Consider the following 19,644-nt stretch of genomic DNA (forward strand, 5'->3'; position numbering starts at 1 on the left):
GCTGCTTATATCCCTGCATCTTCTCTTGACAAATCACATAAGATTTCTGCAGAAACTCTAGATGTCTGGATCAAAATCCATTCATTTGTTCTCTTACTTTTTCACCATTTTTTACTTCTGCATAAAGTCTCTACATTGCCAAACCCGCAACTTTATATCCCAGATCCTAAGTTGATACTTCAAGTACGGCCTTGAAAACATAAATAGACATCTGAACACTTTCAGCCTCCAGAGTATAACATTAATAGCAAATAAATTTAAAGACTCTATTCAAAGGGGTAAGCTAGAGAAGTACTTGTGCATTGATAAATTGATAAGAAAACAGCCCAAACAAATTATAAAGGAAAGACAACCATGACTACTCTTTGAGGATGCTGCAGATTTGTAGTTAATTAAGTTTTAAATAGAGTTCTACATTAAAGCCTTTTCAATTGAATTAAAGGTCACAGGAATTAAAATGAGAACTTGGTATGAGATAAGAATCTAGTTCATACATTAAAAATGGGTCAGTTCACTGGAGACATTGAGGGACTTGGGGCAAATAGGTGGGGCTTTTCCAATGGATAATAGACATTTAGACATTTCTGCTGCTGTCAGATAATTACAGAAGGAATTACTTCAGGCTGAAATACATTTTCTAAAAATGAGAGATGGAGCCAAAAGATTATATACTGTGATAAAAGGAAGAAAAATAAAACATCATGTGGAAGATATTAACTAAGTGAGGATCATTGACATAATTCAGGACTGCTCAAAAGCGATGGTGAGGGACTGTTATGTCTATAAGCCAAAATTAAATATTGGGATGAAGTAACAATGTTTAGTCAAATAGATAGAGAGCAATTGTTCGGGGAGAGAGACGGTGGTGAGGGGAGGGGGGAGGGGGGAGGGGGGTGGGGAACCGGTGTGGGGGGGTGGTGTGGAGGTGGAGGGAAAATTTAATGCTAAGTATTCAGAAGTCCCTGTTATGCTCAGATGTGGTTAAACCTTTCTTTGGTTTGCTCGCTTATATTGGGAATGAGATTATTATCTAGATATTGGAATAGTGGACTATAAAAGTTCATTTTTTAGTAAAACGATCTATTAGAAATGATAGTAACTCAGACAACACCCAATTTATATATATCAAATCTCCAGAAGGGTTCAAATCAGTGCTAAACAGCATGAATTTTCAACAGTTGAGAGCTTTTACTTCCCATGGATCCCTGTGATATTTTCCTAATATCGTGAGGAATCAAATTAATTGTAGATTAGCGAGTTTTGAGAAGATTTGTAGTAATTTTAGATTATTCCAAATTGTGTAAGTGTGACTGTGCTGGAATCAGCAAGGGTTCTGCTCATTGAGACTGCAATATGGAAGGTAGTGACATGGATGAAGCATTATAAATGTCAAAGCGAATATTATAAAAGCAAGATAAAAGCATTGTATGTTGCAGTTAGAATGATGAATATAATGCTTTGTAATACTTTCCAAACTTCCAAACCTGCAACTGCTTCTATCTAGAAGGACAAGGGCAGCAGATACACAAACATACCAGCACCTTTAAGTTCCCTTCAAAGTAACTCACCATCCTGACCTGGAAATGTATCACCCTTCCTGTCATGGGATCAAAATTCTGAAACTCCTGCAAAAATGCCAGCCCAGCCAGCAATGCCATGGTTGGAGAATTTTTTTTTAAGAATTAAGAGGGAAATTTAGTACAATGATGAAAATTACATGAAATATTATTGATCATCTTAAGGAGGAAGATGATAATTGAGCCAATTTTTCTTTATCGCCTCTGCCTGGGCATTAGAATGTCAAGGCCCATCTACTGCACGTTCTGCCTGTAACCACCTGAACCATATGTATTTCCAAGTTCAGGCCATTTTAATGGGTTGCCCTGCATCCATGGCCTGTCTTCATTCTGGCCTAGCTCCTAGAAAGCAGTGGTTAGGGAAAATCTAGTAGAAATTTCCACCAAGGATATCGGGTCTTCTGCCTGTCATCTAAAAGGAACAGCTAAAAGCCCTCAATTGCAGAATCTGATACATGAAAAGCCTCAGGTTCGTTGTCTTTGCTGCCTGGCTATTTCTGAATACAGAAGCCTAAGGCCTACTGTGCTTAAAATAGGCATTCTTTGGGGAAGAACTGAAAATCTCAAGGTGACAACTTTGGCTAAGTTTTCTCTGATACAAGATGCAAGAAAACTGACTCTGTGATTATGAAGAACATGAACACATGAAGGTTAAATATTTGGATGAAAATAACATTGTGTAAAAGGGGGATTGTAAATAAAAGATGAAGAAGAAGATCAAAAGTGCTCAAGGCTGTTATTTAAAGATTGGGGGCAGAAAAGTAGAACTCAGAGTTTATTGAGAAAAACTGTTTTCACTAATGGAATGGTTGTGGGACGGGAAACAACAGGCATCAGGATGACAATGTAAAATTGGTGCTGTGTCATGTTATGAGCTGCCTACTAAATTATCATCTTCTTAATCAAAGGCAGAAAGCCCCTGTTTACTGTTAAGATAATTTGCCATGGAAAGAATGACACAAGTCAGTGATAATCCCATAAAGGTATTTCAGATTTAATTTGTAGTGCCATTTTACACATGCACTTAAACTCCTTGTTCAGTGGATCTTTATTCACAGGAGGATTTTAGAGCTGATCTGAAAGGCTTGAATTTGAGAGATTTTTATATTAATATGAGGAGTTGAATACTTAATTTTTGACGCTGCAATGTTAGGAATATTATAGTGTCCTAATGTTTGAATAAAAAGTTCCATTTTCAATGAAAACACTACTTGTGTGAGGGGTGAAAGATTTGCCTGTCACGAACAAGATAATGTTTGTTGGAGACCTGAGTTACAGCTAGTGAGGTACACACTGAGGTTTGCACAAATTATCCTTATGTATTTCCAAAGTGCCTTTTTAAGTACTAATATCATGGCAGATGGAAATGTATTTAGAATCCCACTGGAAAAAGCAAAAGACCACTGTAACAGGCAACAACTACTTCCAACATTTGAACACCTTCTTAAACAGAGTTTCTTTTTTAGGATACTGTGATGTATCTCTAGTCCACTGACACTTGGCTGAACTTTGTTGAACCATGGTTTGGGCATTTGGAAACAATTTGATCAGAGAAGTGACATATAGAAATGGGCTGACTTCAAATATTTCCCGCATTACAAGGAACCTTTTACAGAGCTGCAGACATTGGCAAAGTGCCATACAGTATGTAATGTAAAAACTGCAGATGTAGCAGAAGTATGAGCTTCACTATATGTCGAAAATTTGGCTGAATACGATTTCTGCCTCAGAGACCTGACTGCCCAAGGAAGATCCTGATAAACACATTTTTCTTGCTATAAATCTTTATGGACCAATCTTTTCATAGGAATGGGTCAGACTGCATGTGATGTACTACACAATTTCTGAATGATAGTTTTGTTTGTGTGATTCTCACTTCAGATGGTTTGTACTGGTCCCTGAGGCAACCTCTTCGCCTTTTCAGGGAGAGCAAAATATAGTATTCTCCTGCCAACTCTGCCACATCAGCCCAGACCACTTCAGCCAGTTTATTCAGACATTCCAGTTAATGAGAAACTTTAGTCTCTGCAGGTTCTGACTATCAGTAATCCAATACTTACAACCTTTGACCCATGGATATCAGTGAAGACTACAGGCAGGTATGAGTTGATATATAACCAGGATATGACCATCCCTACTCACTGCTCATTTCCATCTGTAGATTTTCCATGGTCATCACAATTGTGAGTTCAGAATGTTTCATGAGTGATTTAGTCACTTCTTTATAAATGCAACTATGTTAAAGAGCAATCTGTTGGGGAAATTGTTACTAAAACATCAAATCCTTTGCTTTGAGCAGCAATTTATGGTGCTTTCATGACATGGATGTTGTCAAGTTGTTTGAAGAAAGCATTAATTCCATCTTTGCTTATTAAAAGTCTAATAATAGCAGTCATCAGGATCACAGCAACATCTAAGCATCTACATGTAATCTTCTTCAAGTTACCATGTCCAAGTTTCTGGATGAACAATTATGTTAAAATTGTATGGAAGGTGACAGGCACATCATTGCAGAAAAGAGAAGTTGCATTCAATTCTCCAAGTTGTTTGGTAGCACAGAATGTGAGTTTTGCTGAAAAAATACATAGGCTGTCAAAGTTTTCCATCTTGCATTTGTCAGGACTAAATTTCAAAGGGATGAACAATTTATACTGCAAAAGATAAGCGTCCTGTTTGGTTGATACATTAGCTGTAATCAGTCAAGATATTACCATGAAATGACAAGTGAAAGTAGCCATTTCACAAAGATTATGTAGTTGCTGCTCAAGTGGCATTATCCATTTGCATGGTACTGCTACAAAGCCAAAAAAAAATGTTTTGCCTACCATGATATATGAATTGCAATGCCATTACAATACCAGATACATTAGCCATGGATCCCAAGGACTGGTGGATGATATTAAATAGCAAGTGGCTTTGGCTGTTTACAATAGACAGAGGACTGAACCATACTCAAACATCTCAGGCTTGAAATACTCACAACAGACTGTCTCATGTTAGATATAATTCCATAATTAGACACCATCTGATGAACAATCCTGATAATGCTAAGACTTACACTAACAACCAGTTGAAGATTATCAGTCTGGCTTGTAAGGTGGCTCAATCATGTTGGCTAGAAATTACATGTACAAGGCATGTCTTCTCTATGCAAAGAAACATGAACAGTAATTGAGCTTTTTTAAAAATTAAGCTAAAGCCTGGGGAACAGTATTCTTTATGGCAGTGCCTTGACCATCCACAGAACTTTGGTCCATCATATCTGCACCAGCTCTCCAAATGAGCATCAATACTTGGTGCTATTCTCCTGCCCTTTCCCTATAATACCTCATATTATTGCCACTTAAATATATATCTAATATCCTGTTGAAGGTTTCAATTGATCCTGTCAGTGGATTGGACTTGCAGGGAGGAGAAACCGTGTAAGAAGGTTTCCATCACAGGGTAATGAGCCTCTGCATTGTTTTAGAGCTGGAAGGAACAGCTTTCTTGTCCTGATCCTAGAAAATTTCTTCTATGAATATTTCTGGAATTTATTTTAGTGTGGTGAAAATTCACTGGTGTTTTCAAATGAGGACTTAAACTTTAACAACTTCAACCACATGTCCCTATGCTGACATGGAAAAATTCACTGGTGAATTTTCCATGTCAGCATAGGGACATGTGGTTGAAGTTGTTAAAGTTGAAGTCCTCATTTGAAAACACTCCCAGCTATTGAGAATTTAATTGCTCTGCTCATCCAGGATATGAACAATGAGCTAACAGTGAATGTCTTTATTTCAGAAAGCTGGCTATACTGGCTGGATCAAACTGACCGATGATGAGTAAAATGGTGCAAGTTAAGAAATGGAAGGTAGATTGGAAAGATTTCCTTTAATCTGTTGAGGTAAGTCTGTGCAAGATTAGATAGGGGTTAGGCTGAGGATCTGAAAACATCATGCCTAAAAAGATAATTTAACCTGATCTTTCACAGATGAAAAGCTAAACAATTGCTGAAGGTAGTCAGGTTATCTCCAGATCATTTAGAATAATGCAAACATTTTACAAAGATCCCACTCTCATTAACACTATAAGATGTCAGAACAGAAGTAGACTGTTCAGCCTTTGACTAGATGCTTTCTTTTAATCCACCTTTTATCAAAAAAAAGTAACACAATATTATTACCTTGTACGTTTACATCTCTCTGAACTCTCTAACTTAATGTCCAATCCCCTTTCCAATGTAGTGAGAACTATACAATTTTGCTTTTTATTTCTTAATCCATAAGCACTCTACTTTAATGCCACCCTCAAGAACATCCATAAGTTGTAATGTTGTCAGAATACCCTTCACTAATTTTGCAATCCACCCTCCTTACCACTTAGAATCATATCATCTCTGCAATGTGGAAGCAAGCCATTCGGCCCATCAAGTCCACATCAACCTTCCAAAGAGCATACCACCCAGGTGCACACCTCTTCCATCCCTACAACCCTGCATCCCTCATGGCCAATCCACTGTGGGAGGAAACCGGAGTACCCGAAAGGGACCCACACAGATATGGAGAATGTGCAAGCTCCACACAGGCAGTCACCAGGGGCAGAAATTGAACTCGGGTCCCTGGTGCTGTGAGGCAACAGTGCTGATCACCGAGCCACCATGTCACACTTCATTCTTTTCCTGCAGATGTCGTAACCAGGAAGATTGTCTTTCTAAATGAAAACCGAAAGAATTGTGGATGCTGTAAATCAAAAACGAAAACAGAAATTGCTGGAAAAGCTCAGCATCTCTGGCAGCATCTGTAGACAGAAATCAGAGTTAACTGAGTTCTGAGGGTCACTCGACCTGAAAAGTTAATTCCGATTTTTTCTCCATAGACCTGCTGAGCTATTCCAGCAAATTCTGTTTTTGACATTGTATTTCTAGCCCTGTCCAGTTTTTAGTTATATTTCAGTATAGTCAGTCTATCCAAACCCTCCATAATTGTGAATGCAGTCATGTAGCCTTTCCATGCCACCATAGCCAATGGATATTCTGCAAAAGCTGAAAATGTGTTGCTGGAAAAGCGCAGCAGGTCAGGCAGCATCCAAGGGGCAGGAGAATCGACGTTTCGGGCATCAGCCTGAAGAAGAGCCTATGCCCGAAATGTCGATTCTCCTGTTCCTTGGATGCTGCCTGACCTGCTGCGCTTTTCCAGCAACACATCTTCAGCTATGATCTCCAGCAACTACAGTCCTCGCTTTCTCCTCGACGTTATTCTGCAAAAGGCATAGTACCTGATAGAATCGCTTTAGGATCCAGTATCATTGATTCTTTTGAGACTCCGTTGGATATAGTGATTGTTTCAAACAAGTTTTCTGTTTTCTCTTGCTAACTTGGCTTTCCCTTGAAGTAACACTGTCCTTTTAACCTTGACTTCTATGATATCATCAGCGACTGCTTTGTGATTTTTGGATAAAGTTCCTGTGATAAATCACTGCTGAAGCCAACTTTCATTCAACTTGGGTCAAGGTGGCCGAAACAGAATAAAGCCCCCGTGGAGTTTACACTGAGGGGTATCCTGATAATATGCGTTGCAGATGATATTAAATTATGCAAAAGATGATTTTTGATTTGCAACTGAAAGTTTGCAGAAGAAACCATGTGCTACTTCAATTGGTTCGATATAAATCTTCTGGCTTACAGTGATAGGTTGCTGTGAAGGGAGCTTTTACTCTTGAATCTAATCAGAATAATTCATTGTCTGCCATTTCTTTCTGAGCTTGCAGCATGAAAACAAATGTTGGGGTTGTAACAATGAAAGGCTGAATTTTTGGAAGTGCTGTGCAAAACATATTTACTAGAAGTGTTTGAAATGTTTAAAATAATGGGTTTTGAAATAATCTTTTATTTTAGTTATACATATTTATCTCTTGAAATATTCATGCTTTTTGCTGTATGATATTAAAACCTTAGAATTATCTTTATTTTATTTCTGAGTACTGAGATTGAGCAATTGGTGCCTTGCATTTGGTTTACTGCTGAGGTCGTTGTTGTAGAAAAAGGCAATAAACGCAGTCAAATATTAAAGTGTACCATTGACTTCTCTGAGATATTCAATACCAAAATAAAACTTTATAATTGTTACAGATGATGTTTTATAACTTGCTTTTGCAACTGGAGCAAGGTGAGAAGCTTGGAAGAGGACAGTGGGGCTTTTTCTTGAATATTTTGATTATTTTCTGAAATCAATGCTGCCTGGTAACCAAATGATTGACAAATTAATATGGTTTCCTTTATTTATTGTATTGAGAACATTTGTCTTTCAGTGATGCATAACAACATCACTGGAAAAGCTCTGCAAAGGCCAATATCTCATCACCAGGTCACTATTTACTTACACATGCATAGTACTTGACACTGGTCAAGTGTCAAGTGTCAAGCTAGCTCTCAGAGTGAGCAGAACCTCTGACACGTCAGGGAACTCACACTCTATGAGGTCTATCTGGCTGAGCTTGTCGCAATCACTAGAACTGCTGCTCTGACAAGTCACACACCACCCTGACATGAACCTATAACACTGTTTCGTCATGGTCACTGAGACTACATCCTGTATTACCTTCCCCAATGACACACCACAGCAGTGCAAGAATGCAGCCCATCACTACCATGGGCACTTAAGGACTTTGACTTTGCCAGCAACACCCAAATTCCATGAGTAAATAAAATAGTGAGCAGCACTAACAAATTTTCTCAATATACTTTGTTCTGACTCTTGCTTCTCCAGCCTAGGGTCTCCGTTAAGGACCATTTCTGAGTGAATGCCTCTTTTAATGCCTCCATAAATTTGATGTCCTTCCAAAAACAGTTACAAAAGAAATAAAATAATAAACTAGCTCTGAAAATAGTATAATTAGATCTGGCACAAGCTGAAGTCCTTTTAGAGATCAATCTACATTTGATATTCAGACGAAGTCAGTGTAAGATTTTTTAGTTAACAGAACCGAATTCCACACGGAGTTATGAATGACTAGGAGCCAGTTAAATACAAGGGCTGAATTTCATGCCAGTAAAACAATGTTCAGAGTTTGTGGCTAAGTGCCTTGTATTTTCTCTCCTTGCAAGCATGCAAAATTGAGTGTAGCATATACAGACATTTCAATGGGCATATCTCATACCTAAGGATCCTGGCTGGCAGTGCTAACTCTCAAAAACCATCATTTTAAATCACAAGTATGTGATATAATGATGTAAGGAGTTCAAGCAATGCATTGCTGTGACTTCTTACATTATTTACAGCATGGGAGGGAGGGATGTTCCGCTGAGAATAGAGCTTTGTCTCACGGTAGAACAGAATGGAATAGAAAATTTGGAAGTGTGTAAAACTGACTGCCTGTGGAAGATTTCACTCCCCTCCAGTTTAATTTCATATCCAAGTGAGTTTGAAAGGACCTTAAACTATCCTACTCATACAGCAACTATGCTGAGTTTTATTCCACAGAATGCAACATGGGAATTTCTAATGGAGAAAAGGGGCTAGATGCTGTGATAAACAGAATAAATTTCAAATGATTCACACTCTCACTTAATCCATGAGAATGCATTGCAGCCTTGAGCAGACTCCAGTGGTTTAGTGTAAATGGAAGAAGGTCATAGAGTCATAGAGGTGTACAGCTCGGAAACAGACCCTTCGGTCCAGCCTGTCCATGCTGACCAGATATCCCAACCCAATCTAGTCCCACCTGCCAGCACCCGACCCATATCCCTCCAAACCCTTCCTATTATTATACCCATCCAAATGCCTCTTAAATGTTGCAATTGTACCAGCTTCCACCACTTTCTCTGGCAGCTTGTTCCATACACATACCACCCTCTGCATGAAAAAGTTACCCCTTAGGTCTCTTTTATATCTTTCTCCTCTCACCCTAAACCTATGCCCTCTAGTTCTGGACTTCCCCACCCCAGGGAAAAGACTTTGTCTATTTACCCTATCCATGTCCCTCATGATTTTGTAAACCTCAACAAGGTCATCTCTCAGCCTCCAATGCTCCAGGCAAAACAGCCCCAGCCTGTTCAGCCTCTCCCTGTAGCTCAAATCCTCCAACCCTGGCAACAAAGAACAAAGAACACAAAGAAAATTTACAGCCCAGGAACAGGCCCTTCAGCCCTCCAAGCCTGAGCAGATCCAAATGTACTGTCTAAACCTGTCGGTCAATTCCTAAACATTTGTATCCCTCTGTTCCCCACCTACTCATGCATTTATCCGGATGCATCTTAAATGAATCTACAATGCCTGCCTCTACCACTTCCGCTGGCAATGCGTTCCAAAAACCCAACATCCTTGTAAATCTCCTCTGAACCCTTTCAAGTTTCACGACATCTTTCCGATAGGAAGGAGACCAGAATTGCATCCAATATTGCAACAGTGGCCTCATCAATGTCCTGTACAGCCGCAACATGACCTCCCAACTCCTGTACTCAATACTCTGACCAATAAAGGAAAGCAATCAAACGCCGCCTTCACTATCCTATCTACCTGTGACTCCACTTTCAAGGAGCTATGAACCTGCACTCCAAAGTCTCTTTGTTCAGCAACACTCCCCAGGACCTTACCATTAAGTGTATAAGTCTTGCTTAGATTTACTTTCCCAAAATGCAGCACCTCGCATTTATTTGAATTAAACTCCATCTGTCACTTCTCAGCCCATTGGCCCATCTGATCAAGATCCTGTTGTAATCTGAGGTAACCCTCTTCGCTGACCACTACACCTCCAATTTTAGTGTCATCTGCAAACTTACTAACTGTACCTCTTATGCTCGCATCCAAATCATGTCTGTAAATGACAAAAAGTAGAGGACCCAGCACCGATCCTTGTGACACTCCACTGGTCACAGGCCTTCAGTCTGAAAAACAACCCTCCACCACCACTCTTCTATCTTCGACCCAGTTCTGTATCCAAATGGCTAGTTCTCCCTGTATTCCATGAGATCTAACCTTGCCATCCAGTCTCCCATGCGGAACCTTGTCGAACACCTTACTGAAGTCCATATAGATCACATCTACTGCTCTGCCCTCATCAATCCTATTTGTTACTTCTTCAAAAAACTCAATCAAGTTTGTGAGACATGATTTCCCACGCACAAAGCCATGTTGACTGTCCCTAATCAGTCCTTGCCTTTCCAAATACATGCACATCCTGTCCCTCAGGATTCCCTCAAACAACTTGCCCACCACTGACGTCAGGCTCACTGGTGTATAGTTCCCTGGCTTGTCCTTACCACCCTTCTTAAACAGTGGACCACTGCAGATGAAAACCAAACATCGGGAGTTGCCACCTCCCCCTTCCAAAAAAAAGATGCATTTTTGTGTGGCCCCAAGTCTGTGTACCTTGAGCTCCATCCAGTTTCCATTACCCTCAGCCCCAACCAGCGCTCATCGCTTTTATGGATGACCCTGAACAGAAGCTGGATTCTGTGGATGCACCCCTGCCTCTTTGGAACAAGAACACACAGAGTGCCGCTTGGGGGAAAAAGGAAGTCTCCTTTGCATCAAAGCCCTCTTTCTGTGAAGCAGAAAGTGTGAAGGGCTAGAGGTCAAGGGCAAGGTCTACCCCATCCCCAGTGGAGATAATATTGCTCTTCATCAAGCCTCCCACTGGTGACCATAGGGAAGAGAAGGCCATGCTCCTGCTGCCTGATACTGGGGCAGGCAGCCTGGGAGCTCGGGTAGTTGTGGACCCTAAGGCTGCCATAGGCATTGGCTTACTGGGCACAGTCAGGCCCTACTGGGTCACAGGGTAGTGGTGTGGACGTTGAAGGCTCCCTCACACCAGTCATCTTGGCAACGTCTTCCGGTTTGTTTCCAGACACACCAGACGCCACAGTGCTTGGAGTGGAACAGGTCACTGAGTTACTGATGCCTGATCACCCAGCCCTGTGTGAGAAGCCCATAGTGAAGCGCTCAATTCATGTATCCCTGTGGGGAGCAGGGGGTAGGGTTTGGGATAAAATTAGCGGCAGCTGTCTGATCCGGACAGTGTTGGGGGAGGAGTCAGAAGACACCAGGGATGACCTGGAACTGATGGCAGCTCGATGGTGGGTGCTGAAAATGATTTAGAATCTTGTGCCCCCTACCTAGTCTCCCTCAACCCTTCTGAGGAGCTCAAGCACTTCCTCATTATTAAGCTAAGAGGAGCAGGGCCTGAGCCAATGCTCTGAGCTGGCGCTCCTCAATCGATCCAGCACATTGCCCTTCAAGCCTTGCACAGAGCTACAGTCAGAACGAGCAGCAGTAGCTCTCTTCCCCCCTGGGCTCCTAAGGGAATGGGAGATTGTGTACACCCTTACTCTCTGTCTAAAATGGGGCACTGGTGAGAGGTTTGAAACAGTGTTGATGTGGAGGTAACTACTGACAGTGTCAATATCAGTGGCAGCAGCGACGTACAGAGTAGATTTCATGGAAATTATTGTTCCTTAAGGAAGTATCCAGTGCGGAACACACACTCTTATTCCACGAAAAAGCCAAATGGTTCTCGGAGTGACGTAGAGGAATCTCCATGAATCATTTTGCTCGAATGTTGGTGTGGTGAGTATTTTGTTGGGTGGGATTAAGGAGCTGGTGCTGGGTAATAGGCTCCACCTCACTGTTAGCTTGGTGACTTGGTCACTTTGTGAACATTTACACTCTCTGCTAGGCCACAGCAAAGGTACAAGGAAGTGTCCATTCTTGTCAGCTTGTCAATGGGGACACGTGCACCATAGTTAGAAGGTTTCAATTCTATCCTGAAGTGAGGGATTAGGATGGTACCCACCTCCACTGAGCATTGTGGGAATGGTTGAGAGACTTGATTAGGTCTTTGGTATCTGGTGACATTGCCACCCTGACTCCAATGCCTTCACCTTCATCGGGCCAGGGGTCTAGAATCGATCACTTCATTTCTCAGGCTTTGTGCTGGAACCGCAGTCTGCTGTGGACAGAAATTGTTGTGTTCTGTGCTCAGATAGGATCCATTACCTGGCACTTCCATAATCTGCAGTTGGAGGACAAGCAGGTCCAGCGTTCACTCTGTCACTTCTGGACTGGCTTTAGATACAAACGGGAAGGATTCTTCTCCTCAAGGTTATAATGAGATGCGAGCATTTTTGTCTGTTCAGCAGAATGCGAAGGGGTTGACAAAGGTGGAAAGCTAGGATCGCGAAAGAGGTAATTGTCCTGGAGCCATGTCTCTGTCAGGCTGCTGAGGATCTAGCCCTGTAGGAATGGTAGGGAGAAGAGGAGGAGGGCATGTTGAGGGATCTACAACTCATCAGGTCTGCAGCTCTGTTCTGGAGGTCACAGATTCAGTTCCCTGCAGGGGGCTAATCTTGACTTTCTTAAAGTATGTTGCCTGGCCTCCCTCATTTGCACAAAATCTTTTTCTACGGTCACATTTCCTGCCTTGGCACCATATGAGTTCTGCCTTACCAGTCCATCACTGTGCCAGTCTGGACTGTACATGGGTGACCCAGAGGCATTGATAAACATAGAGCCACACATGTCTGGCTGTGAGCCTTTGCTATATGTAGTTGCCAACCCCTTTTCAGCCATCTTGTGTTAGCTAAAAAGCACCAGGTGGCTATTTTATATCAACAGACCCTCTTTCAACCTTGCAGTAATCCCTTCATGTTAAACCCCCTACTATATAGGGTGTGCTGGTAAGGTATTTCATTTAGCAGTTGTCTGGCCTGAATGATGATATGCTGTTCCTGTTTATAGCATATTTTCACAGGAGTAGCAGCCCATTACCATTTCCTCAGAATGAATGATTTTGAGGCATGGATCCGAGCTCTGTCCCTGGGAGCTACTGCTAGGGATCCTACAACCTCCACCAAGATGGCTTTATGTGGCTGGCAGAGGAGAGGGTTCAAGCTGCTGAGGTCATCATGCCCAGGGATGTGCCAGCTGAGATTTCACATTGGTCTCAGGTCCCGAACCTTCCTTGGGGACCAGCAGCCCACAGTTTGTGGAAATTCACTCCATGTCCTTCCAGTCACTGTGGAGATATTTCCTGTTATGTACCGTGCTGCATACCTTTCACTTCCTCATCTTTGTTCACTGTTTGAGCATGCCCTGGCATTCCATCTAGTTGCTAGGCAATGGCAGAGGACTCCAGTGGACAGCTCTTTACATGGGGGTCATTTGCTTACCATTGGGATCTGAGGTTGGAGGCATTCCATGCAGTAGTCTTTAACAACCAATCTCGTAGACAACATAACTATCCCAGTCAGTACCTGCACCATTTCTACCTGCCAAGAAGGCTGGTAATTGGGTCACTGCTGGTTGAGGCTCTGAGATGGACATTAATTAAGCCTCTTCAGTTGATTAATAGTGGGTCGTAAAAATTGCCCTTGATCTTCCCACCAGATGTGATTGTTGAAATAGTAGGAAGGAGGCAAGTATCTCTTCCAGAGTCATGAACTATTTACCCTTCCTGTCACCATTCCCATCATCTCAAGGCAGGGGAAAAATTTGTTCCATGTTGTTAATAACACACTATAACATGGAGCCGAATCTCCCATCACATTGCTCATGGGAGAATTGAGGATGTATTCTCCTATTACAGAAGGAATATTATCAGGATAGTGTGACAAGGAAGTTTTGACTGGCAAAATGTTGTCAGAAGTATTTGTGGTATGGCCAAAGTGGTGCATCATTTTCAAAACATTTAATATTGTAAACTGGCAAATTTGGTACTTAATTTGGTACTTAATACTTCCAAAGGTAACATTACATTTGTGTTATGGCTGTAGATAGTTTCACTGTTGTAAAGAAACTATTTGGTTCTTGCACAAGATTGTAGGCTGAAAAGATCTTTAGGATGGATTCTGTCATGTTTGGCTGATTGTGTCAAATATATGCTTTTTGTAATCAACTTGTAAGAAATGCTAATTCTGGATTTGTTTGCACAGTGAGAGCATTATGTCCTCAGTATGAGCCATGGCCAGGTTATGTTTGAGTCAGAGGTTGTTGGTTCAAGTTCCATGTTATGGCTTAAGGCAATAATCTATGTTGACCCACTTTGGTGCTAAAGCATTTCCAGTGCTTCTTTTCAGATGGAACGTTAAGCTGAAGCTAAATGCTCCACTTTGTGTGTACAGCAAAGATCTCAAGTAGTGGAAATTAATATTGGAGAAATAACATATTAGTCAATGAAACCAACACAATTAAAACTGAAATAACGGTGCTGTCCAGTTGACCTTGTTGCTATTTAGCACTAACCTAACAGATGCAGAAATAATTCACTGCTGATTGTGGGGATTTACTGTGAAAATTGAATGCTACGTGAGCAGACTGCTCAGTGTATATGAGTGGCATCCCAGTAAGCTCCTTGTTCGGACTGGCATTTTGGGTTTGCCACGGCAGCAGTGTTGGCCCTGAGACTGGATCAACAATGCCTGAGATCAAGTTGCCTCAGCGGTGGTCACCTCACTGTTACAGGTGGGAACATGCTTCCCCAGGTCCTCTTGCTAAATCAGGTGAACTGGAATTGCCTTTCACTTTCAGCGCTGGCAACTACTGCCCTGGTAAAATTCAACCACTGTCTATTAACTGTTTGGCACTTGGAAGTCATGATTTGGAGGTGCTGGTGTGGGACTGGGGTGGACAAAGTTAAAAATCACACAACACCGGATTATAGTCCAACAGGTTAATTTGGAAGCACTAGCTCTTGAGACACCTGATGAAGAGGCAGCGCCTTGAAAGCTAGTGCTTCCAAATAAATCTGTTGGACTATAACCTGGTGGTTGTGTGACTTTTAACTTTGGCACTTGGAAGGTATTATATAAACACATTATCTCCTTATTTGTTGTTATGACAAAATCAGGTGAACACTGTTTCAATACAAGGCACTCGGTTTTATTTGCAATTTTTCTGTTAACAATTAATAACAGGGTAAAAATTTGCATAATAAAAATACATGACAGAAAAGTCACGCATGATCTGAATTACGAGCACTTTATCTGTCACACATCCCTCATTGTAAAAAGATGCAAAGATTTCTTTAATGATCGCCATTTGCAGGTAACTACAAGAAGAGGATCTACTATTAATTACATAGAATAACAAATCCAAAAATTGGTGACTTTATTTTGAATGTGTAATTTGTCTTATGCATAAATGGAAATACAATCTTTTTGATTCTAGATGACTGCAGCACGACCCCACTTTGGCAATAAAAAAGCTCACACAGGATATCGTAACTGAGTGTTTTACATCCATTATAATTTAAAATGACAGAAGTTGAATATACCACATGTATTAAAGGCTTCCCCTGTCATTTTATACAACCATACTTCAAATCATTGGGTGCCTAATGGTAGTCATGAACTGAATATGTGGTGCTCACGAAGAATGATATTTCATTTGAGTGCCTAACCTTTTCACAAATTACAGGAGAAATTATGTCCGAGTGCCCACACATTTTCAGCACTTTGCACTGTCACAGAACAAATTGCCTTCAACAGCATAAACATGATTGAAACGACGACTTGGGGATAAATAAAACCATCAGCTCATAACTGTTATCAACTATTTGCCTTGCTCTCTCTCCTCATCCACTATATACCACAAAAGATTGCTTAGTCTCATGACGGTTTTTCAAAGTTACAGGCATTTTTATATTTCCTTACTTTCCTCCAATTCTCCCTGACATAAAAAGGCATGTAATATGAAATGTGTCACCAAACCTGAAAAAACAATTGAAGAATATAGGTATTCAATATTTCATTGTGCTTTGCATGTATTTACATATATTTAACTCAGTAATGTTTGTTATGTATTTTGAAAGATTTACAGAACTAAGTGCGCAAAATTCCTCAAACAGAAATTAAGAGCCTCTCCAGTCATTAAAACCAAACACTGGAGGGAGGGAGGACTGCACGTGAATTTCAATTCTGCACTTGCATCTAGCAAGCTTTCTTTCTGTCCTGCTTGTTCATACACAACATTTGTAATAATTAATCGAAGTCCACATATCATATTCATGTATTATATTAGTTAGAGATAAAATTTAGGTTTTCACTGCTATAGCCCCAGTGAGAGACTGGTGAAGTTCCACAGAAGATGTTAGAGAAAGGTGGCACCACATCCTTGGTCTTTCTGGTAATCTTCTGTTTGTACACATTTTCCTCAGCACAGGGCAAAAGGTCAACGTGGAAGGGAGAGGGTGCAGAGCTGAGATAAAGGACCAGAAATTGGATGGAGTTTTGATTCAGGGCAAGAAATGAGCACTGAGTACAAATCACCACCATTCCTGCACTAGATCATGACTGAACTTTGAATGTACCCCAAACTAATATCCAATATGGTATGCAGTCAGATTTCAAGTGATCACTCTGATAACCAGGCCTTCAATTTTGACTGCACTGAACAAAAGATAGGCCTTTATTAACCACAGTTAACTGAAAGTCCTGATACATTAGGTGCCCTCTTTCTGACCCCACATATCCCACTGGATCAGTATCAGTGAACACCATCCTAGTAATAAGTGCAAGGATCATGATCTCTGAATTATCTGTCTCTTTATCCCTTCTTTGAACTGAGTTTTAATTGTGCGATTGTGTGACACACTTATTCTGAAGAAGGGTCACTGGATCTGAAATGTTAACTCTGCTTTCTCTCCACAGATGCTGCCAGACCCGATTAGCTCAAAGTTGGCTGTTCTTCACCACCAACCCTGACAGCAATCCTCTCTGCTGCACCTACTCCCACTCAATCAAAATTTAGAAAGTTGCAAGTGATTAGATTGTGAAAGTCATTTGTGCAGTACAATCAACCCTGCCAGGTTATGATGCTGGTGTGACAAATGATAAATTTTATGCTTTGATGAGAGGTTATCTATAATATTATTCCTTATCACTCAATATTGTGCTTAGGAAAGGTCAAACATAATGCTACATGACAAGATAGTATCCCTTTTGAAAAAAAAGCAGCAATGATACATCAGGAGTGGAAATCCAATGTACAAATGTATGTGACTATGAATCACACCAGTACACACTGATATGAAGTAAACTTAACACACTGCCCATTGGTGACACTTCAGAAATACTGTAAAGAGAAAAATGCATGAAGTAAAAGAACTATTTAAGACTGTTGGCCCTTTGCACAAGAAAGATTACTTTAGTTGATTTACCATTACTATGAAAGAAATAAATCATTTATAGTTTTTGCATTTTGATCTAGCTCTACTCGGAAATAGGTATTAGTTTAAAAAAATACAGAAAATAAATTTTGAGGAGGATACATAATTGAAAAAAATGTGCATACCCTGACATAACAAGTTTTTCAGTACTCTACCCTGTAAATGTTAAATTACAGTAATAAACTCGGTAGGGAGGTGGGATGGATTGATGTTAGGGGAGGATTCAAAATAAACCTGCTCTTCCATATTAATCACTTGTAGGAATGATTAGTGCGCTGAGTTTTGGAATGGACTCATTCAAAATTGTCAAAAATAATAAAATTAAAATTAAGGCGTAATTATTATGGTCAGTTTTTTCTCGTTGCCCGCAATTTCACCACCTTGTGATGACACTGTAAGAAGTTTCATATATTTTGAAGAACATGTGCAACAACTGCCAGCCTCAGTTCTAAAAAAATGGCATCAAATTCATAAATACTTTGGATAACACTGTACAACTTCATTGCAGTTTTGCTTTGGTGTAAGATCTGTTTAACTGCTCCTCTTTTATTATCTTCTGTACACTTTCAGTTGATTGGAATCATATACTTGGCTGTGGGAAAATTTATGTAAAATAGAAAAACAATCTCCTGGTTTATTTATCACCATGTAGTAACAGTGTTTTACTGCCACTACAGTGAAGGAGGTGCAGTTTTAAATCAGTTAAGGCATAACTGCATATACAGAATGAGAGTACTGATACTGTCAATTGTGCACATATGCATACATATATTAAATATATATGTATTAATAGCAACTATTTTATTTATCAGTGACATTTCAATACTAGCAATTGAGTTATTATAAAATAGCGAATACTAGATTTTCTGTTAAGTTCGAACAGGTTTCCTCTAAGAAAACTCAAGTCTTGACAATAACAGTTATGAAGAAAATACACTGTTGTACAATTTTAAATAGGTGTGGTTTACACTGTCCCTTTTTCTTGTTAGGCTGAATAAAAAGGCATACATCAGAATGGGTCAAGGAGGGCTTTAGGTGAGGAGCTGACGGATCTCCTTGTGAACATAGCAGAGGAAATCCATGTAAGAAGCTCCTCTGTGTAAGCCTTTATCTTCCACCAGGAACTGTCTGAAGATCCCCTCAGATTTGTCTTTTTGCTTTATTATTATTAGCTACAAATCAAAAGAAAAGATAGTCAGATTTAAGATCCAGGTTACACAATTTGTTACAAACACATCTTGCTTTATATAATTCCTTGTGACATGACAAATACTTTATTATAGCAGCTTTTGCCTCATCTCCATACCAGAGAGTTGACAGCCGAGTAAACCAGAGACCCAGATAATGTTCTGGGGACCTGGGTTCAAATCCTGGCAAGGTAGACGGTGGAATTTGAATCCGACAAAACTCTGGAATTAAGAATCTAATGATGACCAAGAAGCCATTACTGATTGTTGGGGAAAAACACATCTGGCTCCCCCTTTAGGGAAGGAACCTGCTGGCCTCCATGTGAGTCCATGTGGTTGACTCTCAACTGCCCACTAGACAATTAGCCTAGCCAGCAATGTCCACATTCAATGAATATAAATAAAAACAACATTTTTTTTTCTGAAAGTAAGGGAATTTTGTTCATAAACTGGGAGTTTAATTTAAAACCAGAAGAACTGCAGATGAAGTAAATCAGAAACAAAAACTGAAGCTGCTGGAAAAGATTACGAAGACTGGCAACATCTGTAAAGAGAAATCAGTATTAACGTTTCAAGTCTGGTGACCCTGCCTCAGAACGCGCTCTGAGGAAGGGTCACTAAACCTGACACGTTAACATCTGTGTTTGTTTTAATTTAAACCATTGCATTAAGAATTGATAGGGAACTAACAAGGACTTCACTTCAGCAAGTGTTAGTAATATGCAAGATGCAAGGTAGAT

The 19,644-nt window shown here is 40.4% G+C and overlaps 1 protein-coding gene across 3 annotated transcripts in view; it reads right to left on the bottom strand.

Moving 5' to 3' along the window:
• Positions 1 to 15,408: 15,408 nt before the first annotated feature.
• The window catches only part of sec24d (SEC24 homolog D, COPII coat complex component), a 210,362-nt gene continuing 206,126 nt past the window's right edge, over positions 15,409 to 19,644 (bottom strand). For all 3 annotated transcript variants that reach the window (XM_072589129.1, XM_072589119.1, XM_072589137.1), the window contains one exon: positions 15,409 to 18,889. In XM_072589129.1, coding sequence (XP_072445230.1) covers positions 18,749 to 18,889 — 141 coding nt within the window. In that variant the 3' untranslated portion in view covers positions 15,409 to 18,748. The remainder of the gene's footprint in view (positions 18,890 to 19,644) is intronic.

The sequence above is a fragment of the Chiloscyllium punctatum genome, chromosome 1 (assembly GCF_047496795.1).
Source record: "Chiloscyllium punctatum isolate Juve2018m chromosome 1, sChiPun1.3, whole genome shotgun sequence".
Lineage (NCBI taxonomy): Eukaryota > Metazoa > Chordata > Chondrichthyes > Orectolobiformes > Hemiscylliidae > Chiloscyllium > Chiloscyllium punctatum.